A 26,853-nucleotide genomic window follows, 5' to 3' on the forward strand; every position below is an offset into this window, starting at 1 on the left:
AGTATTTGTCTTACCCTACTATCATGTGCAGCCTCATCCACTGGACAGAATTCATGATTTTTGTGTTTTTTTGAAGTCTGACACACCACACACACACAGGCTGTTTATTCTCCAGACAGAAGAGTTTGAGCTTTTCACCGTGCAGACTGCAGAACTCGTCAGACCCTGATGACGTTTTCCCAATTTTTCCCTGTAAAAAAGCCTCACACAGGTTCTTTAACGTAAGATTACGGGGAGGGTCAGATTTTGATGATCTTCTCCGACAAACTGGACACTCCTGGGTTCCCTTCTTTTCCCAGAATTGCTGCAGACAGACTTTACAGACACTGTGACTACAGGACAAGAGAACAGGATCTTTAAAGACGTCACAGCACACAGGACAGAAGAAATCCTCGTCTGATGAATCCATGTTTTAATAACTCCCCTGTTGGGATGACGTATATCGTTTCAACTTTATTTTCACTTTCTGATTTTTGAACAGACGCTTTCCTCACAAGAACCTTTGTTTTCTACACATAGTCCGCTCTGATCTGAAAACTCCTCACTCACTGATCCTTTAGTCGCTGTTCGTTTATCAATAAATAAACTCTAGCTTAAGTTTGGTTTAATCTGTAAGATAGAGCTCTTCCTGCATTACAGACAGACTGACAGTTCATGAGTTCCCTCCTCCTGAGAGGGTGGGGTTTTAGATGAAGGATTCTGATTGGTTTCTAAGCTCTTGTGTTTTCAAATATCTCATTCTCCCCCTAGAGGATCAAGTGTAAAGGCTTTTATCCAGCTGTACCTCCACTCTTATCAAAGTCCTCAGTAAAATGTTTATTTAATATTCAACTGCATTGTATTCAGGATGAGAACATCCTCTGAAAAATCAGTTACATAAAATCAGAATTGCTTAGACTATAATGACACCATAGTATATCAACAGTAAATAAGAATGTTTAATACACTACAGAAATAATACAATATACTTTATAGGAACAGTATACATATCAGCACTTTTGAAACAAACAATAACAACAACAAAGCCTCTGTAGCTTATATATTGTATTTTACCTATTTACCTATTCTACTATTTTCAATCTGTGTTTACATGTCTATTTAAGATCAGCATAGTAATTACCATTTCAAAAGCAATGAGCACAGGTTTTGTTCTGACAATATGAGACCCCCCCCCCCTCCCCCCCCCCCCCCCCCCCCCCCCCCCCCCCCATCTTCACTCCTTTCATAAAGACATCCCTCTTTGACATCATCATTTGTTTTATTTCCTTCATAACCATTATTGTCTGAACTCCCATCACAGTCGCAGACTTTCTTCACTAATGTCTACTGTGTTCTGAGGATTCACCACATGGAGACTGAAGGGTCTGCAGAAGACTGTTTAAGACAGAGCTGATGAATAATTCATTGTTTCTACAACCCCTTGATTTGTTAAAATATTTCTATTTTAAAAGACTTAGGTGAAATGGGGAAAAACATTTACGTTTAATAAACAGAATACAAGACACATGATGAAAAGTGTGTTATCCTGCTCATCACTTAAAGTTTTTAGAAAAACATTAATCATTGACCAGTAATGTTTAACCAGTAATATTTGATGTAAAAGCTCACTTCTTGAAGAATGCTGACCCCTGCTGGAGTAGAATGGTAAGTGTATATGAATTACTAAACTCAACTACCTCATTCATACAAAGTGGAGGTTGTGTGAACTTTAAAGTCAGGCATGTTCCCATTGGTCAATGATGAATCTAAACCAAGATCAGTAGCACAGAATACAATCATTTAATTAACTGATGATTAACTGATGAACAGCATGTTTAAAATCAGTAATAGAGCAATCAGATGAATCATGGTAAAAACTGTACCATATAATAATGTCTCTGACTAGAATAAAGATGAAGTCAGCAAAGTAAAAAATACCGAGATTTTTGTAAAGGCATTCAGTCATATTGGAGTTCAGAGTTCCACATATAAAAATGACTCTTTATGAAAACTACAGAAAACTTCACTGGTTTGATCCTCAGAGGGCAGCCTTTACACTCATCATAGAAATAAGGAGAGACTTTTCCTATAAACATGTGTTGAGAATCTCACTTTGTTTTATTCATAAAGTCACAGAATGACAGTGTTTCTCAGTCTGATCCTGTGGAGTTTATTATTCACTGTGAGATGAGTCCAGAACTGTGCTGGCGAGTGTGAAATATATTCATCATCATTGTCCACATACTCCAGAGAGACCATCCCATCCTCTGAACACACAGTGTTATCACCTGCCGGATCCAGTGGATAGTGTCTCTGACCACAACCCAGTAGCGTGTCTCTGATAACATCTCTACTAATACCTTTTGCTGAGATCAGTTACCTAGAACTTTCCATTTCTTGTTTTTATACAGCAGTGATATGAACTTGTAATGCATGAAAGTCTAAATTATGGCTGCATGACTGTCTAACTAAATAGCTGTCGTATCAAATGTAATGCTGTTTGAATTTTTCACCAGTGTTCTCAAGCACACTAGCCATGGATACAGCGGGCCAGCTGGATGTCCTCTGGCATGACGGTGACTCTCTTGGCATGGATGGCACACAGCTCGGTGTCCTTGAACAGACCAACGTAGTAAGCATCGATTTCGGCACAGCTTTCTTGGCAGGCTCCTTCATGGTGGCCTTGGCCGCCGCCTTCTTCAACTTGAAAGATCCAGAGGCACCTGTTCCATTGGTCTGGATAAGGGTCCCTTTAGTCATCAAACTCTTAACAGCAAGTTTGATGTGGTAGTTATTCTTCAGTCTCTCTCTCTCTCTCTCACACCTACACACACACAACTGTCTTAATGTGCTGACTGCCAATGTTTGATCTGTCAGGAAGTGTAACTTTATTTTCAAAACAATAGCAATGGTATATTGCTCTACAACTTTTTCATCCATAGTAACGGGGTATATGGGAACATACTACTGTCAGACTGTATGAGTTTTACTAAAGGAACAGTAAGTGAGATGACTGGAGATAAGTGAAAGGGGTCTTCCTTTGTCATATTGCACACCACTTTTGATCTAATGACACATAACACACACACATGCACACACACACACACACACACACACACACACACACAAATACTTTTCGCACTTTTTCTCAGTGTGCTGATTGGCAATTTTTCATCTTAACATACAAACACATTTTAGATTTTACACACAGACTGCTGCTTACCGCTGTATTTCTAATGGGAGCAGTGACATCACATGACTGGGCTATACGTAATGGGATGTTTGCATAACAAATACAATGGACTTTCAGGGTCATCTCACACATCGCTATGACATGAAAATCATCCACGGAAATATCTACAGTCATCAAAATTGTTCAGAAACAGTCTGTTTCTGTATTTAAACTGCTAGCTTACAGGTTGAATTCTGCTGTAACTTGAAATTCACATTTTTTGTCAATGACAGAATGAAATGTGAGACCACAATTTCGAAGTTTGATCAACCTCTCAGCAGACGACCCCATGGTAGCTGTAATGGAAAGGAAATGGCAAATCTACCATTGTCCAGTTCATCACAGGATGCTTCAGAACATCCTGCACTGACCAGGGATTCATAAGTGAGGGAAGATTAACAAACAACAAGGCACTCCATTTTAACTCTGTTATTCTTGTGTTTCTGTTGTATGGAGGAGAACAACCATATACTCCATCACACATATGGTTCTCACATTTCTTTACTCTGACGACCTGCTATATAATGGCCTTTTTAAATGCCTCTGTTTGCTTTGACAGCTCTCTAGCTGAGACATAAACCCACTGCGTGTTGGCAGTGGTGGGGGAGCTAATTTAAGTAACCATTCCCTCTACCTTAAGTTGGTTTCCCCATCAACACTGTTTCAGGGTTTTTTTTTTTTGCCTTGCCCTAGAGGTCCTTGGGTGAGTTAGTCATGTTGATCAGTGAGACTGCTCAGATGTTTGATCATTATATTATTCTCCTTGTTTCAAATTCTTAAGTAGGTCGAGTGCCTGTAAAACAGCATGAAACAAGAATGAAGTAATCAGCCACACCAGAGATGGAGCTAGGCAGAGTTTATTGTTAGAAGTGCACAAAAGTGATCAAACTAACAGGTCAGGGAACAAAACAGTTCTCATCAGCAGCTTGCTGGACACACAGACTTTGACAACTCAGAAGTTCAGACGGATAACGATTACATAAAGTGGCATTTGATGTTTGTCCCAAACTATGTCTTGCCTTCACCATCTTCCATACTTAAATACCAAGGCCAATACCAGAGAAAGGACGCGTGCAGCTCTGCACCCTGACATTGCGCTTTTTTCCCCCAAATTTCAAATGGCAAGACATTTTCCAGTACCACATTAACATCATTATATTAGACATCTGTCTTAACCTTTTAAGTTCACCACTTATTCTTTGAAATACCCTTTAAAATGTCTGAGGGCCTACATACTGAGATGAACATATGGTTGCCCATTTCTGAACATACCATACCCAAGAAGCATTATATGCACATTTGACATGTACCTTGACACAAAAGAGCCAGTTGGTTCTTAAAATAACATTTGCCAAAAGCCCCATGAGGAAAAATGGAGTAACACTTTGTCCACTAATTTTGGGACATTTTCATCCTGATAGCAAGCTGGTCAGTTCTTTTGTAGACTTTGCGGGTGGCTCTTAAAAGAGCCTTTGGGTTAGACACGCTTCCTTGTTGAAATTTACTTGGAGCTGGTGTACTTGGTGACGGCCTTGGTGCCCTCAGACACGGCGTGCTTGGCCAACTCACCGGGGAGCAGCAGACGCACGGCGGTCTGGATCTCCCTGGAAGTGATGGTGGAGCGCTTGTTGTAGTGCGCCAGGCGAGAAGCCTCTCCGGCAATCCGCTCGAAGATATCGTTGACGAAGGAATTCATGATTCCCATAGCCTTGGAGGAAATACCGGTGTCGGGGTGGACCTGCTTCAGCACCTTGTACACGTAGATAGCGTAACTCTCCTTCCTGGTCCTCTTACGCTTCTTGCCTCCTTTGCCGGCCGTCTTGGTCACGGCTTTCTTGGATCCCTTCTTGGGTGCGGACTTCGCAGGTTCAGGCATGATTGCAGTACTTCGAAAAGTTAACAACGAATGAGTTACTCCAGCCCCGGTACCCACCATAAGTACAGACTCTTATGCAAATTCGATGAATATCCGCCCTCCTCCACGTTCACTTGCTCGTGGCAGATTCTACTGGCGACTTATGAAAAACAAGTCGTCTATTGGTCGTCTACCGATTTTGACGAAACGCAACGACCTCCAATGGGAGAGCCAAAGAGGCTGAACCAAAATTTGCTTTTGCGCGGGCTCCATGCTCCCCAACCCCCCCACAAATTCCTTTGTTCTTCCTTCAGTTCTTTATTAAGCTCACTGTTCAAAACATTGTATTACTCTATAAGAGTATCTAACTTACAAGTGTATAGTTTTTAGTGATTTACCCGTGCCGCTCGGGCTTTTCAGCGTCTCTTTCGCGACCGTTTATTCCGTCCCCAGATTATTCGTACGCACACTTTTTCTCTTGCCTACACTTTGCGCGGGCTCCACGCTCTCCAACCCTCTTCTAAGCTCATTTGTTCTGCCTTCAAAACTTACATTTATCGTGGGGGGTAAAAATGTACTGTCACACACTCAAACATACAAATTCACAGTTCATGACCGTAAGTTCGGTATTAGACAGACGCGTAAGACATGTTGAAGGAAAAGAAAAAAAGAGAGCGAGAGAGGTGGGCACAAATGTCTGACAGACGAATAATTATGGCATTGTGGACCTCCAGAAAATTTTACCAAAATGAGCGCCAAGTAAAACCAGTCAATGGGGAGGAAATCTAGATCATAGCATGGTCAAAGCATGTGCACGCAGGACGGGACCTTGTGTCGGTTCTGCTTACTAATGTTTGACCCATTTCATCTCGATTAGTCTTCGGTGATACCGAGTGTTGAAATCCTTCAGTTACGCCGCGATTTTTGGGCTAAATAGCAGATGCAGCAATATGCGTAGCATTACACACGTCTAATGTATACGCACTCTGAAGCGTATACATTAGTTGTTCGCGCTTGTCAATCCTTCAACCACCACACAACTTCAGCATACTGATCGGTGAATGCAGTCAGAGGAAACGGGCTTGGAGATGCAGTTCAAGCTAAGGCTTTATAAGAATAGCCAAGTTGTCCTAACTGACAGACGCTAAGAAATAATCACTGGAACCCAAAGCAACGCCTTTGTGTTTGTCAGACAGGAATATAGCACGTTTGTAAATCAATGTGGGCGGCTCTGAAAAGAGCCTTTGGGTTCGTTCTGTTGTGCTACAAACTGCTTAACCGCCGAAGCCGTACAGAGTACGTCCCTGGCGTTTCAAGGCGTACACAACATCCATGGCAGTCACGGTCTTTCTCTTGGCGTGCTCGGTGTAAGTAACGGCATCACGGATGACGTTCTCCAGGAACACCTTCAGCACACCACGGGTCTCCTCGTAGATCAGGCCGGAGATACGCTTGACACCGCCACGGCGAGCCAGACGACGGATAGCGGGCTTAGTAATACCCTGGATGTTATCACGGAGGACTTTGCGATGACGCTTAGCGCCCCCTTTGCCAAGACCTTTGCCGCCTTTTCCTCTGCCAGACATTTTGTTCCTGCTTGGTTAAGTTCAGAACAGTGAGGTACGCTGTAGCAAACGCCCCTTTATATTCTTGTGGAAAGGACCTCCTTGAAACCATGTGGCGTTTATCCCCGCCCCCATATTGCATTGTCTGCATACGCGCGCGTCTCTCTCTCTCTCTCTCTCTCTCTCTCTCTCTCTCTCTCTCTCTCTTTTCAGCTGTTAGGAAGTGGCATAAGTTTAAATTCCTAAAATGAAATTACATCAATATATGCAATGAGTAATTATACTTTCCTGTCTAAAGAGGTATAGGCATTTATTACTGACCATTTAAGGAGGCCTACAGTGTGGAACCCAGTGTTGGAAAAGTTAAAGAGAGTTAAATTCAGGAATGGATGGTAGCAGGCTTACTCATAGTATTGTATTTCCAAAGTGTGAGATACTCGTTTACTTGAGTATTTCCACATTTCTCAAATATTGCTTTCATACATCTATATGTCCAAAGGAAATTTTAGTAGTTTTCCACTACATCTATCTGGACCCATCATACTCTAACCTTTGGGACTTTGAAACAACTTTTACTTAAGGGACTGAGTACATAATGGTCACATTCATATTAATTGCCAACACCAGTAGAATTGTTTACAGTTGTCTCCTCAGTCATGCGTGCGATGTCAGTAACATATACATATATGTATTTCTATTTGTGTGTGTGTGTGTGTGTGTGTGTGTATGTATGTATGTATGTATGTATGTGTGTGTGTGTATATATATATATATATATATATATATATATATATATATATATATATATATATATATATATATATATATATATATATATATACACACACACACACACACACACACACACACATATATATATATATATATTTTTTTTTTTAATCTTATTTTTTTGACAGGTCTGCAACACAATCCTGGCCCACGCCAAAGAAAGGTTCTCCTTCACCGACCACCTTGTGAGTGCCACGCTGCTGCAAGGAGAGATGTTTGAACAGCACTGCCACACATTCCCTGTTGAGGCTCTGAACACCACCGTCAGGGCATACCCCATGCTGAATAAGGCGAAGCTCAAGACTGAACTGTCCCTTATCTATGAGAGTCCCGAATTCAAGGGCTGCTGTGGTGCACTGGCGCTGTACCAGGTTCTACAGAGGTACAACCTCCAGGAGACTTTTTCTGAGACTTTGGCTCTGTTGAACATCCTCATAACCACTCCCATGACAACGGCTGAGGCTGAGAGGTGTTTTTCAACCTTAAAGAGAATCAAGACATTCCTGCGAAACGCAATGGGACAGGAACGTCTGAATGCACTGGCTATGCTTTCCATGGAGAGGGAGCTAGTCAGGAACATGCCTGATTTCAATGAGAGGGTAATCGATCACTTTGCTGCCTTGAAAGAGAGACGAGCAAAATTTCAGTATAAGTGAGTAAGGTAATTTAAATAGTGAGTTATGTGACTGCACTTATTGTATCTTCCCAATAGTTTAATAGTTTTATTCATTACTCATCATCAGCCATTGCTCTTACAATTGGATTTGCTGTATCTAAAATAAAATGTATGTGATAACTGAATCTGATGATTGTGAGAGTCAATTTATTTTTCATTAATACTAAAATATTTGCCTTTAATTTGCACAATGCAATGTGATAATGTCTAGTTAGTTAAATGTTAATTTACCCATTGAACGGGTCACCTTAGCCATCATCGCAACCATTGCCCCCCTGAGAGATTTGGCAGGAGCCGCCACTGCCATAACTCCTGTGGGGTATTCCAGAAAGCGGGTTTTAGTGAAAACCCTGAGTTAGTTAACTCAGAGTAATTAGTAAACCTCCTAATAAAAGAGCCCCACGGCTTCATTCTCCTAGCAAAACAAAGCCATAGAGCTCTTCTGTGAGAAGTTTTATTATTTACTCTGCGTTAACTAACTCTGATTTTGACTAAGGCCACTTTCTGGAATACCCCCTGTCCTTTCAAAGTCATTGTTTGTAAAATCTTCTGATGGGACCATCTTATACTTACAGACATGATACCTTGCGAGTACTGGGAACCAGACAAGTAGTTTATTGGTGAGTTTTAGGGGCACCATGTGATTCAGACTGTAGAGCCTATGGAGAGTAACTAACATATGGGCTGGTTTAAGTTTAATGCAAATTGGTGCTTCCATGATGAGTAACTGGTCCTGGTTATTGATGCAAAAATCAAAAAGGAACATAATAAAAATGAAACTACATAAGCATTCCATTAAAACAAACCAAGAAGAAAACTACCTGATATTGTATTGTGGTTTGCTCACAAACTGAGCAAACCACATTACAATAGGTAGGCCAAGAAAATTAATAATTAGGTAAGGGTTATCCACTGTATTTTAGAGGAGTTACTCATTAATTGATCACTGGAAGAAGAAAAGAAAAAGTTTTGATTTTTATGTCACTCAGGAACTTGAGTCATAGAAGGTGTTAGCGAATGCATAACCCAGTAATGACATATGTGGTACATTTAGTAGTGTTAGAAAAATTTGGCTCCCCCATTTTCCTTGTTTGGGTTTATGACTTGGAGTCAAGCGCAAGTGGTTATATTCTCTGAGGTGAGTTCCACATTCCAATGATTTTCTCTTGTAGGAAAAAAACAAAAACAAAGCATGGACTGTGCAAATAGTTATTGCGTTAAAGAAGCATTCCGAATGAAAGACAAGGAAGGGGGGGGGGGGGGGGGGGGGGGGGGGAGAGAATGAATAATTTTTACTTTTTTCTTTGGCCAGTAATAAAATTTTAATTTTCTGATCATTTCTAGAAAACCATTATCATCATCATCATCATTATTTCTCGGTTCAGGTCTGACTCAATACTTTTGCAGAGTGATTTCCTGCTCAAGAGCATCTTTTTGTCATAGAGAAAACTTCTGTGCCTTCTAGAGCTAGACCCGATGCACAAGGTGTGACTACTGTTAAAAAATAGTGAAGTGATGATTCATATTAGAAAACATTTGACTATTTAAAATATGAGCTTAATTCTCAGAAGAAATAATTTGATTTAGTTATACTTCAAAGTGTCACTATATACTTTAAATATAATTACTCGTTGCATATACTGATGTAATTTCATTTTAGGAATTTAAACTTATGCCACTTCCTAACAGCTGAAGAGAGAGAGAGAGAGAGAGAGAGAGAGAGAGAGAGAGAGAGAGAGAGAGAGAGAGAGAGAGAGAGAGACGCGCGCGTATGCAGACATATGGGGGCGGGGATAAACGCCACATGGTTTCAAGGAGGTCCTTTCCACAAGAATATAAAGGGGCGTTTGCTACAGCGTACCTCACTGTTCTGAACTTAACCAAGCAGGAACAAAATGTCTGGCAGAGGAAAAGGCGGCAAAGGTCTTGGCAAAGGAGGCGCTAAGCGTCATCGCAAGGTCCTTCGTGATAACATCCAGGGTATTACTAAGCCCGCTATCCGTCGTCTGGCTCGCCGTGGCGGTGTCAAGCGTATCTCCGGCCTGATCTACGAGGAGACCCGTGGTGTGCTGAAGGTGTTCCTGGAGAACGTCATCCGTGATGCCGTTACTTACACCGAGCACGCCAAGAGAAAGACCGTGACTGCCATGGATGTTGTGTACGCCTTGAAACGCCAGGGACGTACTCTGTACGGCTTCGGCGGTTAAGCAGTCTGTAACACAACAGAACGAACCCAAAGGCTCTTTTAAGAGCCGCCCACATCGATTTACAAACGTGCTATATTCCTGTCTGACAAACACAGAGGCGTTGCTTTGGGTTCCAGTGATTATTTCTTAGCGTCTGTCAGTTAGGACAACTTGGCTATTCTTATAAAGCCTTAGCTTGAACTGCATCTCCAAGCCCGTTTCCTCTGACTGTATTCACCGATCAGTATGCTGAAGTTGTGTGGTGGTTGAAGGATTGGCAAGCGCGAACAACTAATGTATACGCTTCAGAGTGCGTATACATTAGACGTGTGTAATGCTACGCATATTGCTGCATCTGCTATTTAGCCCAAATATCGCGGCGTAACTGAAGGATTTCAACACTCGGTATCACCGAAGACTAATCGAAATGAAATGGGTCAAACATTACTACGCAGAAGCGACACGAGGTCCCGTCATCCGTGCACATGCTTTGACCATGCTATGATCTAGATTTCCTCCCCATTGACTGGTTTTACTTGGCGCTCATTTTGGTAAAATTTTCTGGAGGTCCACAATGCCATAATTATTCGTCTGTCAGACATTTGTGCCCATCTCTCTCGCTCTCTTTTTTTCTTTTCCTTCAACGCGTCTGTCTAATACCGAACGTACGGTCATGAACTGTGAATTTGTATGTTTGAGTGTGTGATAGTACATTTTTACCCACCACGATAAATGTAAGTTTTGAAGGCAGAACAAATGAGCTTAGAAGAGGGTTGGAGAGCGTGGAGCCCGCGCAAAGTGTAGGCAAGAGAAAAAGTGTGCGTACGAATCATCTGGGGACGGAATAAACGGTCGCGAAAGAGACGCTGAAAAGCCCGAGCGGCACGGGTAAATCACTAAAAACTATACACTTGTAAGTTAGATACTCTTATAGAGTAATACAATGTTTTGTACCGTGAGATTAATAAAGAACTGAAGGCAGAACAAAGGAATTTGTGGGGGGTTGGGGAGCATGGAGCCCGCGCAAAAGCAAATTTTGGTTCAGCCTCTTTGGCTCTCCCATTGGAGGTCGTTGCGTTTCGTCAAAATCGGTAGACGACCAATAGACGACTTGTTTTTCATAAGTCGCCAGTAGAATCTGCCACAAGCAAGTGAACGTGGAGGAGGGCGGATATTCATCGAATTTGCATAAGAGTCTGTACTTACGGTGGGTACCGGGGCTGGGGTAACTCATTCGTTGTTAACTTTTCGAAGTACTGCAATCATGCCTGAGCCTGCGAAGTCCGCACCCAAGAAGGGATCCAAGAAAGCCGTGACCAAGACGGCCGGCAAAGGAGGCAAGAAGCGTAAGAGGACCAGGAAGGAGAGTTACGCTATCTACGTGTACAAGGTGCTGAAGCAGGTCCACCCCGACACCGGTATTTCCTCCAAGGCTATGGGAATCATGAATTCCTTCGTCAACGACATCTTCGAGCGGATTGCCGGAGAGGCTTCTCGCCTGGCGCACTACAACAAGCGCTCCACCATCACTTCCAGGGAGATCCAGACCGCCGTGCGTCTGCTGCTCCCCGGTGAGTTGGCCAAGCACGCCGTGTCTGAGGGCACCAAGGCCGTCACCAAGTACACCAGCTCCAAGTAAATTTCAACAAGGAAGCGTGTCTAACCCAAAGGCTCTTTTAAGAGCCACCCACAAAGTCTATAAAAGAACTGACCAGCTTGCTATCAGGATGAAAATGTTAGGCGAACATGCATGGTCTGATCAAACTGGTAGTTTTGTGTTAAGCTTTGTGTATAGCATGCATACAATGTTCTTTAGGTACAGAAGCTATTGCGTGTCCATGGAAATATTTATACACATTTCAGCAGTGGGTGTAAATGGACATATTTCAAACTTATGGGTGATGGGTTTTTTTTTTTTTTTTTTTTTTTGTATTTACATTGACATTATGGTAATGTCTCTAATATGATCCAGGTATTTTTGGGGCTGATGCTAGAGAAAAGGCATTACTCGGAACAATTTGGGATTCTGTAGCTGTACAAAACCTGAGCTGACTGCCTGAGTTTTCATGAGTCTTTCTACTTTTGTGGTACTTTATTTTGTTTTACAAAACTGTTGTTGTTGCCTACAAAGTGTGTGTATAAAAAGGGCCATCTGTTGGGAATAACTTGTCAGATGACTAATGCACCATGCAAGTTCTGTGGGGTCCCCCCCCACCAGACTGTGTAAAGCTCCCCTTTCCCCAGATGTACTCCAGAGTCAACATATGTCAACATAAGTACATATGTCACCAAGGCTGCACCCATAAACTTTCCATACAGGTCAGGATTAGCCATCTGACCTGTCCATCCAGGCTGCTCTCTGACTTTACGGCCAATAGGATTAAGGACAGGTCAGCGTATAAAACACTCACATCCCTCCCAATCCTCAGATCAACCCTGACTCCAGAGAGATGAAGTCAAAAACACAGACAGTTTAAGCTTATGCGGTGTGCGTCAGTAACGATTTAACCAGACCATACCCTACCAGACCTCGTGCTGTGCGTTTTAATATATATAAGAGAACCAAATTGGATGCTTGGATTGTGTTTGGACCGACACCCCACAGTGACCGCAAGGTCCCTAAATCAGTGCAAAGGCACAGTTACACAGGGAGCAGCACACCTAATACTGCACTGTCAGTCACTCTCCTTTACAGTGTGTCCGTGTGTATGTAAGTGTGTGTGTGTGTGTGTATATATATATATATATATATATATATATATATATATATATATATATATATATATATATATATATATACACACACACACACACACACACATTATATTTGTGTGTGTGTGTAACTTATAACTGAAGCACTGTGAGTGTTGTAACAAGACAAGTTTCAAATGGATGGAAAGGTTTAGGGAGAAGTTAAAAACCCTGATGTTTAATGTATTGCATCTAATACTAAAACGGTTGAAGTGTGCAATTGTTCTCAAGTCGAAACTTCAAGAGAAATGGAACCATGTACAAGTCTGTTGGATAAAACTAATGCAACATAGAACTTAAGCAACAACTGGGTCCTTAACAGCTATCTACTTGATTTCTGCACTGCCTGCCCTGGAAGTTGCTTTGGATAAAAGCATCTGCAAAATGTATAAATATGAATGTAAATAACAGGTCACCACCAGAACATTGTTTGTGTGATGGCTGAGATATATGGCGGTTTTACTCCATACAGCAGTAACAGAAGTGTAACCATAAAAATTGAGTTCTTTGTTATTTGTCAATTTTTTTGCTACGCTCAAGCATCCCCAGTCAGCTCAGCCTCCTGTGGTGAACTGGACATGTACAGTTCTGCCCTTTCTACTCTTTTACAACAACCACATGTTCTCACAGCAAAGTGTGGGCTTTAAATGTCTTTATTTCCCTGAGGAAAAACTGCAAATCATATTTCATTCTGAAGTACACGTTAGTGTGCAGCAGTTTTAGCCCACAGTGAGTGTTTCTGATGGTGTTTTGGTGGCGGTAAATATTTTCATGGATTTTGTTTTCCCTCTCAGTGTGAGAACCTGTAATGTCCACTCTCTTCATTAAGCAAACATCCCATTTACAGATCACCAGTCACGTGATGTCACAGCTCCTCTAGCATTATTTGGGCTTTGGTAGTCAGCACAGTAAGACAACTATGTGTGTGCATTTGAGATATATATATATATATATATATATATATATATATATATATATATATATATATATATATATATATATGTGTGTGTGTGTGTGTGTGTGTGTGTGTGTGTGTGTGTGTGTGTGCAACAATTCTGGAACTCTGGAAATGTTTTTGCAAGTTCTATATGTATCTCTTTCAGGATATGAAGAATAATAATACTACTACTTAATGAATAAATAGTTTGTGCTGTTTCTAATGTGACATAGTCCTGAGTGTCCTGCATTCTGGTATGGGCTAAGAGTTAGGCCAAAGCATAAGACAGTGTGTTTCAAGTACACTCATTCAAAGCCTTTTTCAAACATGTCAAATCTCTCAGACCCGTTTCCAGTCATTTTATTGCAGTGCCAAGGCGTCCCTTCAAAGCGTTAAAGGGTCTGTATGGGGCATATGACAAGTGTTTCTCCATTTATACTTCAATTATTTCTTCTAACACAGACTAGCCCAGTCGTTTCTGACGACCAACGGCGTGGTTATGAGGGAGAAGCGCTTAAAGAACCAAAGGCTAATCCATCCGCTTCAAATTTGCAAAATGGGGAGAGTCTTTGGCAGGGGCCTGTATCGTTTTCGCTGTTCCATATATTCCGTTAATCCAAATATTAACGAAATTGTTTAGAGAGAAAACACAAGTCAGCTGCAATCGCAGCAGTATAGAAACGGACTACGCAGTTGAGTCTAAACGGTTCTCATATGACGCTTAAGGACAGCTTTCTGCGGCGTAACCAAATCAGTTAGACAACATCTGTGATTGAGGATCAGTATCAAAGCATTTAGCAAAGCCGATAGGAAAGTCGCTAAAATGGCAGAAGAAGCTCCAGCACCCGCCGTCGCCGCAGCGCCGGCTAAAGCACCGAAGAAGAAGGCGGCGTCCAAACCTAGAAAAGCGGGACCCAGCGTTGGCGAGCTTATCGTTAAAGCTGTGTCTGCCTCTAAGGAGAGAAGCGGGGTTTCACTCGCCGCTGTGAAGAAAGCCTTGGCTGCAGGTGGCTACGACGTAGAGAAGAACAACTCCCGCGTCAAACTTGCAGTCAAGAGCTTGGTAACTAAAGGCACCCTTGTCCAGACCAAAGGCACAGGCGCATCTGGTTCTTTCAAGCTAAACAAGAAGGCGGAGGCTACTCAGAAGCCTGCCAAGAAAGTCGCGCCGAAAGCCAAGAAACCGGCAGCTAAGAAGCCCGCTGCCGCCAAGAAGCCCAAGAAGGCAGCGGCAAAGAAGCCAGCTGCGGCCAAGAAGTCCCCCAAGAAGGCAAAGAAACCAGCCGCCGCTCCAAAGAAAGCCGCCAAGAGCCCCAAAAAGGCCAAGAAGCCAGCAGCGCCCAAAAAGGCGACCAAGAGCCCCAAGAAAGCCAAGCCTAAAGCAGCTAAACCCAAGGCAGCCAAGGCGAAGAAGGCAGCCCCCAAAAAGAAGTAAAGAAATAAACAATAACCTGAAGGACTTGCCCAATCCAACGGCTCTTTTCAGAGCCACCCACTGATCTCTTATGAAGGAAAGTATTCCATGAAAGCATGTATTATAACATTATCAATAAATAGAAAAAAAAAAATAACTGTAGAATTACAGTTTACCGGATGGGAGTACACCGTGCTCGATAAACCCGCGTCCGTTATTCAGACATAGACATGTTGACAAGAACTTTTTTTTGTTCTCTTTCAGTTAGACGTCAGACTAGTGCATAAGTGACAAAAACTGATCCATTTTTATTTTTTAAAGAATAAAAACATTTTCAAACTTCATCCACAAATTTGATTTGCTTTAGAGCTAGAGCATGCATCTTCGCATTGTTTTCTGGAGCAAAAGTAAGGGGTGGTGTTGGGTTGGCTTTGTCTGTGCCTCTAGTGCGATGATTGGTTTACATCACAGGAAGACACTGGCCAATCCAGAGACGGCAGCAAATCCAATAAATAAGGGCCTCCACAGACCAGGGAAGTATTTCGATTTGCTTTTGAGAAAGCTTGCGAGAACGTAAACATGAGCGGAAGAGGCAAAACCGGTGGCAAAGCTAGGGCCAAGGCTAAGACCAGGTCGTCCAGGGCTGGACTCCAGTTCCCTGTTGGCCGTGTGCATAGGCTTCTGCGTAAAGGCAACTATGCCGAGCGGGTTGGCGCTGGTGCTCCTGTCTACCTTGCTGCCGTGCTCGAGTACCTGACTGCTGAGATCTTGGAGTTGGCTGGCAATGCTGCCCGCGACAACAAGAAGACCCGTATCATCCCCCGTCACCTGCAGCTGGCCGTCCGCAACGACGAGGAGTTGAACAAACTGCTCGGCGGAGTCACCATCGCTCAAGGTGGCGTGCTGCCCAACATCCAAGCTGTTCTGTTGCCCAAGAAGACCGACAAGCCAGCCAAGGCCAAGTAAAGTCCCCAGTGGTGTCACATTCCCAAAGGCTCTTTTAAGAGCCACTCAACTATTCAACAAAAGGAACAAAATGATTGTCTGGGTGTCTGTCTCACATCAGATTTAGGTGCGTTACACCACACTTAAACTGAACTGGTGATCACACAGCTGTTCCCCTAAAAACGAGCAATCATGTAACTGTTAACAAAGATGCCAGTATAAAGTGGGAGTAGGTCAAGTCTGATATTTACTAGTCCCTTTAGATTACGCTGCGTTTTGCGATATAGTCTAAATTTATTTCCCCAACAGACTGCTGTACTCACGCCCGATATGCGCCAGTATTACGGTCACAGTTCAGCGCCATTCTGTTTTGAAATCGAAAGAATTATTCTAATTTTTAATTTCCGTGTACGCTTGTATTAAAACCGAGGGATGACACGAAGTGTGTAATGAACTCACGGCTGACCAATACAGGGTCATTCTTATGTTGTTACAGTCTCCGTCACGACTGTATCCTTCAAAATAAAAAGTCCCCAATCCGTAAAGTACATAGTACAAAGTATTAAGTACTAATGTTTCTGCTTCTGTAACAACATGTGCTGTTCGTCTGTATTAGGGCAGCACCGACACATTTACGCAAACATGTTTGTTCAAGTCTTGACCGTTAATACAAAAAAGGGGGGAAATGTGTACACATCTATTTGTTTCCTTGTTTTAACGCTAATTCCACAATAATGCGTGAATAATACATTAATAGGTTCGCAATTCTACATACAAGCAGAAATTAGAAGTTGTGGTGGGCGCCACAAAACAGGGGCTGGTCTGCACAGTTCAAATTTCTGGCGGCAAGAAAAAGCAGAGAGCACGGGCCAATCTTGCGTGTGCCGCAAACTGATTCTAGTCCAATGAGAGCACAAAGTACTGCGCTGTCCAATGAGAGAGAGCAGTTTCAAAGCTTTAAATAGGCTTGTTGGAACGGCTACTTGCAGACCTTTGCAGATAGTTACAGCAGATTGACTGGAAGTATGGCAAGAACCAAGCAGACCGCTCGCAAATCCACTGGTGGCAAAGCCCCCAGGAAGCAGCTGGCTACTAAAGCTGCTCGCAAGAGCGCCCCTGCTACCGGAGGCGTCAAGAAGCCTCATCGTTACAGGCCCGGCACCGTGGCTCTCCGAGAGATCCGCCGTTATCAAAAGTCCACTGAATTACTTATCCGCAAGTTGCCCTTCCAACGTCTGGTGAGGGAAATCGCTCAAGATTTCAAGACCGACCTGCGCTTCCAGAGCTCCGCCGTCATGGCTTTGCAGGAGGCCAGCGAGGCTTACTTGGTTGGACTGTTCGAGGACACTAACCTGTGCGCCATCCACGCCAAGAGAGTCACCATCATGCCCAAGGACATCCAGCTGGCCCGTCGTATCCGTGGCGAGCGTGCTTAAATTCACCTCCTACCAACTCCAAACCACAAAGGCTCTTTTAAGAGCCACTTATGTCGTTTTGTAAAAGACTCGATATTCTTAATGACACAAGGCTTATAGCCTGAAGTAGTTTCCGTCCCACCATTTGAACTACACCCGAAGAAACCGTTACGTTTTAATGGCTGTAGACTGTGGCCTGTTGCCCGTGTTCTCTGAAAGTAGATATGAACGATACATAGGAAAACTACCAATGTTTTATTAGCACAGTCAAGTTAGAATCTGTAGTCATCTTTATAGTTTTATCCATTTACTCTTTTGGCCGAGTGTGTTTATAAAGCGATTCCGTTTGTAAATGGCCGTCTTGGATGTTGCTTCTTCAGTTTCCCCCCGTTATTTGTCCCTCATTCTGTGTTCCAGTTAAACTGACAAATGCGAGCTTAAGTCGGCCATTCCTTTGCTGCATGAAATATTCCAGTACAGCGACCCATTTTTTTTACGCTAAATTATTCAGCTAGTATATTCCTGTCCATATCTATGTGTGCCTGATTTTCGTATTAAACCAAAAGTGTCTGTCTCCATCTAGAGGATGAATTTTGATGGATTATTTTTATTTCATTTATTTTTTAAGGAGGGGGAAGTGTTGATATTGTTCAAAATATCCATGACTGATATCACCTTCAAGCAATGTTTTTATTTTGCAAAATGCAGTATTGAAAGCAACAGAAAATATAACCCTCTGGCAAATAACCCTGAAACAGCAAGTGCTGATGTATTTACAGTTTGTTCACCTTTGACCTGAAAGTTTTGATTTTCATCTGTGACATCCTGCTTAGGTCCATCTTAATCAATTAGTTGTGACAGCCTTTAGCCGTCTAGAATATCACTGAGTTGTTTAATCACTGTATATAGACAAAATGTTTATGTACAAAACATCCATCTTATTATTGTCCTCAATCTTTTAATAGGGTTAAAATCTCACACACACGCACACACACAGATATAGCATAACATTTTTTCTTGAAAAGCATTAGACAGTGCTCTTGTGTAACAGAAGTGTCGAACAGAAATAATGCAGGAAGAAAACTTGTAGCGTTTCTATGCATTTGGTACTGGATATTTTCATCCCATTAAAATACTGACAAAGTATTTTAAGGGTTTCAAGTCTGTAGCATTCTATTCAAAATATCTCTCATTTACACAGAGGTATTTTAACAATCTACTCCTCCTCTACCCTAAACACAGACCTGGCTTATTCTGGGCACTTTGCTGCAGTTTTTGAATAAATAGAAAAATCCTCCAGTAGAGGGCAGATACACAGATTTCTTTTTACTATCTATGGATCTCTCGCTCCACCCAGTGAGAGGTTGGTTAGAGCCTGTAAATAAGAGACATTTTTCAAGATGGCATAGGCCTACACTAGGACTATGTGAGAACGTAAGACTGAATGTAAACCTGCCGTTTGAACCAAGCTTTTCTAAAGCAGTATGATGTTTTGCGTCTAACGGTTTCATGTGGTTTTAATGCGTTCTTGAAACTAGACACGATACGATTCATTCTCTGCATCACCAGTAAGTAAACGTACATGTTCTTTCCAACTTTTTGAAAACACACGCAGGCCAGAATAACTGTTTATTCAACGCCCAGCAACGCAGTATATGGTAGAATCAATCTCGTTCCTTTAAAACGTGAAATAACATATGTAAGGTAAATACGGAAATGGGCCAATACTTGAATTCCGAGGAGTTTTTGTTAGCTTGAGCTTTGAGGGGAACATAGAGCAACAAACTGACAAACTTAGCCACAGCGCACACTCACGACAGCGTGTCCAAGGCATTATCTTTAGATTTTGTCGAATCCACTGACATAAGATAAAATATCTGGATGTGTTTAACGAAGCGAGTCTTTGTTGACAAAGTGAAAACAACAGCCGAGGAATGACAAGATTTTCAAGAATTTATCATAATCGTGGTATCTGTTATTTGTTTACTCACAGGCTAACAACATATCTACTTACCACTTTGTCAAACCATCTGTCGCCTAATTCCTTTCTGTCAATCGCGAAGTACAACGCGACTTTAAAACGACAGACATTTAGCAAGGTTGAGAGTGAACGTTCAGACAGTGACAGTTACACGAGAAGAATTTCATTCCCATATAAACCGATTCAGTGGATAATATTTAACATATTTGGAAGTATACTGAGCAAATATTTAAAAACCTGCCGCCCTCAAGTTACTTAAGCATCCAGACACTCTTACATTTAGATACTTTACGGACACTTAAAATCCACAGTTCTCGTATTAGGCGTGACTAGCGTCTTAACATTAATAAATTAACAGTCCCGCTACATCCTTATTTCCATTTCTGACGCAGAAAGACAAGACAAGCATTACCGACTCATGAAAGCCGGAGGTGACCCACAGCAAGCTGAATTGAGGAAATCAACCTGTAACCTCATGGTTTACATTTTTTCACTTCGAAAAGACTAAGTAGAAGAAAAATAATTTAGAAGGCGTCGAATAACCAAAGGGAAGGTGAGAGTTTTGTAAGGTAATGGCTTCTAAGCGTCCTTTCTCTGATGTGGACCTCTCCTGCCCCGTTTGCTGCGACGTCTACAGGGATCCTCTTATTCTGTCCTGCAGTCACAGTGTGTGTAAACTCTGTCTGCAGCAGTTTTTGGAAGCCAAAGGATCAGAGGAATGTCCAGTTTGCAGAAGACGAAACCTCATGGATCCCCTTATTAACCTGGCTTTAAAGAACCTGTGTGAGGCTGTCCAAGAAGAGAGAATTCAAAGCACTTCAGCAGGATCTGAGGAGTTCTGCAGTCTGCACAACGAGAAACTCAAACTCTTCTGTCTGGAGGATAAAGAGCTTGTGTGTGTGTGGTATGCCTGACTTCAAAAACACATAAAAATCATTACTGCTGTCCCATAGATGAAGCTGAACAGGGCTTTAAGGTAACTACACTGTCTGAATATTAATGGGATGAAAAAAAGAGAGAGAGAGAGAGAGTTCAGATTGTTCTTTTTTTTATGCATTTCTCAAAAGACATAATTGGTCAGTTCTGTAAAGTGTGTAGGTCTTCAGGAGGAGACACTTTCCTTTTTTTACAGCATTTCTTTTGTTGCCACTGACGACTTTGCTGTCTACTGTGAAAGTGTTAAAATTCAGTTGTTTTTTCTTTGTTTGTTTGTTTGTTTTTTATTGTACAAGAATAAGAGTCTTACGATGAAAGCAGACATGAATTTGGATAGAAGTATTAATATAATCCACGGAAATGTTGATTCATTCCAGGAGCTGCTAAAGACAACACTTGAATCTTTGCAGAAGAAAATGAAGAAGTTTAAGGAAGTGAAGTGGTCCTGTGCTGTGTCAGCACAACACGTAAAGGTCTGAATAATCACATAATGATAATATATTGTGAATAGGATGGTATATACTGTGACAATCAAATCTCATCGTATCAGTGATTTTTAGAGATTTAGAAATTCATAATTTAGCTACTTCAGGTGCATCTTGAAATTATTGCATTTGCTCAATATGTGTGTGTGTGTGTGTGTGTATATAAAAAGTGAAATTGGATTCTTGACTCATTAGACCCAAACTAGAAGTACACCTGTTGTTTTTAAATGTATTAGCAAACACCTTCTTTTCTTTGAGATATAGTTATTCTGCTGTGATCACCACAGAAATGACCGGAAAGTGGAATTCTAAAACTGCCTCTTCCAAGTGTAATGTTTGAAATGCAGTATTTGAAGTGTAATATGAGACATGAATTTTTTTTAACTGATAACCTGAGCAGCTGTGCTAAAACTATAAATGTTATATTTCAAATGAAATGTGCCAGAGTTTACTCTATGTCTCATTATAAAGAGACGATTCAGATTGTGCTTTGCTGTGTATCACATACTGGCATTCAACTACAGTCACTCTGTGTGACACCGTTTGATTTTTTTTTATTTATTTATTTATCTTTTTTTCTGTTCAAACTGTTGTTCATTCCAGATCCAGGCCCAAAACACAGAAAAGCAGATCAAGAGAGAGTTTGAGGAACTTCACCAGTTTCTACGAGATGAAGAGGCAGCCAGGATAACTGCACTGAGGGAGGAAGAGGAGCAGAAGACTCAGATGATGAAGGAAAAGATTGCTGAGATGAGCAGAGAGATAACATCTATTTCTGACACAATCAGAAACATAGAGGAAGAGTTAAAACCCGGAGAGATTAGGTTTCTCAAGGTAAACACACACACACACACACACACACACACACAGTAGATCTGTTACTCAGTATTGACCTGTTTTCTTTATCCTGCTGTCTTTGGCTTATCATCACACTTAATGTTTCTCCTTTGTCTCTCTCTCTCAGAACTGTAAGACTACAATGGAAAAGTAAGTGATCTACCTCCTGTTTCTGTCTTCTCTGTGGTTCTGAGTCCAAACCCACAGCAGCACGATTATTCCAGAGGCCAGTGCACACTGCAGGATCCGCAAATGCTTTCAGGAGCACTGATCAATGTGGCAAAGCACCTGGGCAACCTGAAGTTCAGAGTCTGGGAGAAGATGCAGGAGACTGTTAAATACAGTGAGTTTCTAAAATAACATTGTTTTTAGTCATTTACAGTACTGCACCTTCTCTAGTGACATTCCGTTTGCATTTTCTCTCCATCTCTCTCTCTATCTCTCTCTCTTTCTCCCCTCAAAGCACACATACACACACACACACACACACACACACACACACACACACACACACACACCTAAAGCCAATCCTCTGCTGTCCTCTGCTGGCTTTTTGATAACAGCTGCATTATTTCAAACAAGAGTTAGGAAAAGACAAGACTCAGCTCATGCCAGTATGCTGATAGTGATCTAAATTAAAAAAAAAAAAAAAAAATCAGATCCATTTTTAAAAATTAGAACAGTCTTTAGCTTCCTATCATAAACCACATCTGTTGTTTAATTTCAGCTCCTGTGATTCTAGACCCCAACACAGCTGGACCACGAGTTGTTCCGTCTGAGGATCTGACCAGTATGAGAGTTGGTGAGAGACTCTCTGAGGATCTGACCAGTGTGAGAGTTGGTGGTAGATTATTGAGATTCCTCAATAATCCAGAGAGATTTTGTAAAGTCCCATGTGTGCTTGGCTCTGAGGGTTTTAACTCAGGGAAACACTGCTGGGATGTTGAGGTTGGGGACAGTGCACAGTGGATGCTGGGTCTGATAGCAGAGCCTATTCAGAGAAATGGACCTTGTTCTGCGAACACACAGTGGTGTGTTTGGTACCGTGACGATAAATATATCGCGCTCTCTTCCACAGTGACACTCCTCCTGACAAGAAACAAACTCCAGAGGATCAGAGTGCAACTGGACTGGGAGAGAAGAAAACTGTCATTCTATGACCCTCTTAATAACACACACATATACACTTTCACACACGTTTTCACCGAGAGAGTCTTTCCGTGCTTCCATAATTATTCTGATCTGTCCCCTCTGAGGATCTTACCCGTAACGTGTTCCGTTTTTAGTAGAACAGCACATTTAACATGATAACCCCTGTGACTGAAATAAAATACATGTTGCACCCCTCAGGCATTCTAAGAGGTGTTACAAAGTTTTCTGAGAGTATCGTAATGATGATGCCTGTATAGGTAACCCTTAGTCCCAGAAGGAGTTCAATTCAGTTGTTTTCAAATTAATTTTGAGAGGAATGATTTAGACCTGAAGAGAATCTCTTGATGTCACGGTATTTTGGGCGAGACCGACTTCCTTCATTCATATCCCCACTTCTAGAATTTTCCTTCTGATGTATTCGCGTTCACCTGCAACCCCTCCCCTTTCGTGCAGAATTTCTTTTGAGTGATGTGCCGACTAATGTAGATCAGCCAATCAAAATCCTCCTTTACAAAATCTCTACTACCCGCCCTTTGCTAACTCCTACTTGAGGAAAGAACTGATGCTCATTCCATCTCTATGTTAAACCCAACACATTTAACTCAACTCCATGAGAGGCATAATATTCCAGGCAGATACAATACTATCAGGATAAAAAAAAAGACAAGACCAAGTGGATTGAAAGGAAACTGCATCTCAAGCAGTGTTAAGAGTTCTTGACTGAGTTCTGTAGGGGAAAAAGAGACTTCTTATTAAAAACAGTTGCAGGACGCAGTATAAACCTGTGAGCCTCTAAATGGCCTCTAAAGATAAAACAGAGGAGGATTTAACCTGTCCTGTGTGCTGCGACATCTACAACCATCCCGTCATCTTGTCCTGTACTCACAGTATCTGTAAAGGCTGTCTCCAGCGGTTTTGGAAAACCAAAGGGTCAAAGGAGTGTCCGATTTGCAGGAGATCTTCAAAAGCTGAGCCTCTTACTAACCTGGCCTTGAAGAACCTGTGTGAGACCTTCTTAGCGGAGAGAGGTTTGAAAACCTCATTACAATCTGAGGAGTTCTGCAGTCTACACAACGAGAAGCTCAAACTCTTCTGCTTGGAAGACAAACAGCCTGTGTGTGCGGCATGTCGGAATTCCAAAAAACATAAGAATCATAGTTGTTACACCATAGAGGAAGCTGTACAGGACCATAAGGTGAGTGCAAAAATGTTTGAAACTTTTTTTTTTTTTTTAAATTGCTTTAAAAAGACAGAAACCAAACTCCTCAAATTAACCTTGCATTCAAGAGTGTTTTGATGAGTTGAACAATGAATAACAAGTTAGTCATTACAACACATTCTTTCACCTCAGCAGATGTAGTAGACACACCTCTTATTCATGTGAAATGTCTGTATCGTATTTAACACAGACAATGTTGTGTCACTGTCTCTTTTCCATATTACACTATTCACACTCACTCAGTCGTGACTGCACTGTACTTCAGTTTAACAAATCAAGCACAAACCATCACACACACAGTGCCTTGGTCTCACTAACTAGTTTTAGAACAAACGCTCAAGTCTGTCTTGCTTTTCCTAAATGTCCATCCATGACAAGACCACGGTGTTCCATGTGGCTGGTTGACTATTTCTGTAATGAGTACAAATAGATGTATGAATGTGAGCTCTTTGGTGATGACATATTTCAGGAGGAACTCCTCACTGCACTGACGACCTTGAAGGACAAGCTGAAAATATTTGACAAAGTCAAACTGACTTACGATCTAACGGCTGAGCACATAAAGGTGGGAATCATCTCTCAAGCAGATGTGTTTTTGTTCCCATACACTTATGAAATGGCCAGAGTACCAACGTATTGTTCATTTTGATGTGAAGTCGTTATTCACATTTCTGTGGCTGTGGCTATTCTTGAATTCTGGTATGATTTTGATTTCAGGTCCAGGCAGAACACACAGAGAGACAGATTACGGAGGAGTTTGAGAAGCTTCATCAGTTTCTACAAGATGAAGAGACGACCAGGATAACTGCATTGAGGAAAGAGGAGGAGCAGAAGAGTCAGATGTTGAAGGAGAAGATTGAGGAGATTAGCAGAGAGATGTCATCTATTTCACAGAAAATCCGAGGGATAGAAGAGGACTTACGAGCTGAAAACATCTTATTGTTACAGGTGTCTCTCTCTCTCTCTCTCTCTCTCTCACTCACACACACACTCTCTCTCACACACACACAGACACACACACACACACACACACACACACACACACACACACACACACACACACACACAATATTTAATATTTGTATCTTCATAGTACTGTATTTTAATTATGTTAATTCAATATTTTCCTTCTTAGAACTTCAAGACTACAATGAAAAGGTAAGCTAATTGCCTCTACTTTTATCTCTGTCTTCTCTGTGGTTCTGAATCCAAACCCATGGCAGTACTGAGTCCTGAATCTTATTCCAGAGCCCAGTGCACACTGGAGGATCCTCAGATGTTTTCAGGAGCACTGATCAATGTGGCGAAGCACTTGGGCAACCTGAAGTTCAGAGTGTGGGAGAAGATGCAGCAGATTTTTCAATATAGTGAGTCTTTTTTTTCAGATCACATTGTTAATTTGTTGGTGATTATTGGACGTTTTTCACACACATACACACATACACGCACACACATCTCCACCTCTCTGTCTGTTCTTTCTCTTCAGTTCCTGTCATTCTGGATCCCAACACAGCAAACCCACATCTCATCGTCTCTGAGGATCTGACCAGTGTGAGATACAGCAACGACAAACAACAGCTTCCTGATAATCCAGAAAGGTTTGATTCTTGCATTTGTCCGTGTCTCCTGGGCTCTGAGGGCTTTAACTCAGGGACACACTGCTGGGACGTTGACGTCGGCTATAATTCTAACTGGACTTTGGGTGTGATAGCAGAGTCTGTCCAGAGGAAGGGAGACTCTTTTCATTCTGGACTGTGGTGTGTGAAATATGTTAACGGTGAATACAAATCACACTCCCCAGACCAGCCAGAGACTCCCCTCATGGTGAATAAGAAACTGAAGAAAATCAGAGTACAGCTGGACTGGGGCAAAGGAGAACTGTCATTTTCCAACCCTCTAACTGACACACTCCTGCAAACTTTCACACACACTTTTACGGAAAGATTTTTCCCATATTTTCATAGTCTCTCTCCTCTGAGGATATTACCAATGAGATCGTCCGTGAGACTGAAAGAGCACAGTTACCCCAAAGAATGCACAATAAGTTGAACATAATCTATCCATCTCCAGTTTAAGTCATTTTCTTTCTTTCTTTCTTTCTTTCTTTCTTTCTTTCTTTCTTTCTTTCTTTCAGTAACAAGAGAGTGTATTTTGTGTGTAAACAATTTTTAAATAGTTTGTTCAGAAAGAAAATCATGAAATGGGATTTCAGTCAAAGCTCAGCCTTAGAGCTAAAATAACTGATTTTGTAAATGTAGTCTAGTAACGTTTGTATTTCATTTAAAATGGTTCCTGATTAAATATTTTGTACTTTAATAAATGCTTTCCCCCCCCCCCTTTTATGTACAGTCTCTCTTTTTTACCTTTTGCAACTTGTATTTTGTCCAATGCACATATTTATCCTGTGAAGAGTTCGTAGAATTTCCATGAGCCAAGGTCTTTGCAAGAGAAGCTTCGTTTTGCTTTCTCAAATGGCGCAACGAAAGTGTCCATTAACCA

General features: G+C 41.7%; 7 protein-coding genes and 1 pseudogene across 8 annotated transcripts; 6 read left to right on the forward strand and 2 right to left on the reverse strand.

Annotated features, from left to right (window-relative positions):
- Positions 1-4,712: 4,712 nt before the first annotated feature.
- Positions 4,713-5,090, reverse strand: LOC115820213 (histone H2B 1/2-like). Its single transcript, XM_030783699.1, has one exon. The coding sequence runs from the start codon at positions 5,085-5,087 to the stop codon at positions 4,713-4,715; it is 375 nt and encodes a 124-aa protein (XP_030639559.1). The 5' UTR covers positions 5,088-5,090.
- Positions 5,091-6,340: 1,250 nt separating this feature from the next.
- Positions 6,341-6,652, reverse strand: LOC115820185 (histone H4). The gene has a single exon (XM_030783670.1). The coding sequence runs from the start codon at positions 6,650-6,652 to the stop codon at positions 6,341-6,343; it is 312 nt and encodes a 103-aa protein (XP_030639530.1).
- A 3,330-nt stretch (positions 6,653-9,982) lies between these two features.
- LOC115820201 (histone H2A-like) lies at positions 9,983-16,350 on the forward strand. 2 transcript variants are annotated; one of them, XM_030783687.1, is made up of 2 exons: positions 9,983-10,019; positions 15,977-16,350. In XM_030783687.1, exons 1-2 carry the CDS (start codon positions 9,992-9,994, stop codon positions 16,348-16,350), a joined length of 402 nt encoding a protein of 133 aa, XP_030639547.1. In that variant the 5' UTR covers positions 9,983-9,991. The 2 variants fall into 2 exon arrangements, with proteins under 2 accessions (XP_030639547.1, XP_030639546.1); XM_030783686.1 differs by lacking the exon at positions 9,983-10,019 and having other exon boundaries at positions 15,958-16,350.
- Positions 11,544-11,921, forward strand: LOC115820212 (histone H2B 1/2-like). Its single transcript, XM_030783698.1, has one exon. The coding sequence runs from the start codon at positions 11,547-11,549 to the stop codon at positions 11,919-11,921; it is 375 nt and encodes a 124-aa protein (XP_030639558.1). The 5' UTR covers positions 11,544-11,546.
- On the forward strand, positions 14,794-15,405 carry LOC115820159 (histone H1-like). The gene has a single exon (XM_030783641.1). The coding sequence runs from the start codon at positions 14,794-14,796 to the stop codon at positions 15,403-15,405; it is 612 nt and encodes a 203-aa protein (XP_030639501.1).
- A 998-nt stretch (positions 16,351-17,348) lies between the features above and the next one.
- LOC115820197 (histone H3) lies at positions 17,349-17,765 on the forward strand. Its single transcript, XM_030783681.1, has one exon. It carries the CDS (start codon positions 17,355-17,357, stop codon positions 17,763-17,765), a length of 411 nt encoding a protein of 136 aa, XP_030639541.1. The 5' UTR covers positions 17,349-17,354.
- Positions 17,766-20,246: 2,481 nt separating this feature from the next.
- Positions 20,247-23,403, forward strand: LOC115820136 (tripartite motif-containing protein 35-like; annotated as a pseudogene).
- A 322-nt stretch (positions 23,404-23,725) lies between these two features.
- On the forward strand, positions 23,726-26,403 carry LOC115821645 (tripartite motif-containing protein 35-like). The gene is made up of 6 exons (XM_030785450.1): positions 23,726-24,330; positions 24,824-24,919; positions 25,072-25,302; positions 25,490-25,512; positions 25,603-25,721; positions 25,841-26,403. The coding sequence occupies exons 1-6, from the start codon at positions 23,932-23,934 to the stop codon at positions 26,401-26,403; spliced, it is 1,431 nt and encodes a 476-aa protein (XP_030641310.1). The 5' UTR covers positions 23,726-23,931.
- The last annotated feature ends 450 nt before the right edge of the window (positions 26,404-26,853 follow it).

The sequence above is a fragment of the Chanos chanos genome, chromosome 9 (assembly GCF_902362185.1).
Source record: "Chanos chanos chromosome 9, fChaCha1.1, whole genome shotgun sequence".
NCBI classification, from domain to species: Eukaryota; Metazoa; Chordata; class Actinopteri; order Gonorynchiformes; family Chanidae; genus Chanos; species Chanos chanos.

Excerpts from the sequence above, each read along its gene's own strand:
- LOC115820197 (XM_030783681.1), top strand. The coding sequence starts at position 17,355 with ATGGCAAGAACCAAGCAGACCGCTCGCAAATCCACTGGTGGCAAAGCC.
- LOC115820213 (XM_030783699.1), bottom strand. The coding sequence starts at position 5,087 with ATGCCTGAACCTGCGAAGTCCGCACCCAAGAAGGGATCCAAGAAAGCC.
- LOC115820201 (XM_030783687.1), top strand. The coding sequence starts at position 9,992 with ATGTCTGGCAGAGGAAAAGGCGGCAAAG. Across the intron at positions 10,020-15,976 it reads CAGAGGAAAAGGCGGCAAAG|GCAAAACCGGTGGCAAAGCT; the intron begins GTCTTGGCAAAG and ends TGAGCGGAAGAG.
- LOC115820185 (XM_030783670.1), bottom strand. The coding sequence starts at position 6,652 with ATGTCTGGCAGAGGAAAAGGCGGCAAAGGTCTTGGCAAAGGGGGCGCT.
- LOC115820159 (XM_030783641.1), top strand. The coding sequence starts at position 14,794 with ATGGCAGAAGAAGCTCCAGCACCCGCCGTCGCCGCAGCGCCGGCTAAA.
- LOC115820212 (XM_030783698.1), top strand. The coding sequence starts at position 11,547 with ATGCCTGAGCCTGCGAAGTCCGCACCCAAGAAGGGATCCAAGAAAGCC.
- LOC115821645 (XM_030785450.1), top strand. The coding sequence starts at position 23,932 with ATGGCCTCTAAAGATAAAACAGAGGAGGATTTAACCTGTCCTGTGTGC. Across the intron at positions 24,920-25,071 it reads TAACGGCTGAGCACATAAAG|GTCCAGGCAGAACACACAGA; the intron begins GTGGGAATCATC and ends TTTTGATTTCAG. Across the intron at positions 25,722-25,840 it reads GCAGCAGATTTTTCAATATA|TTCCTGTCATTCTGGATCCC; the intron begins GTGAGTCTTTTT and ends CTTTCTCTTCAG.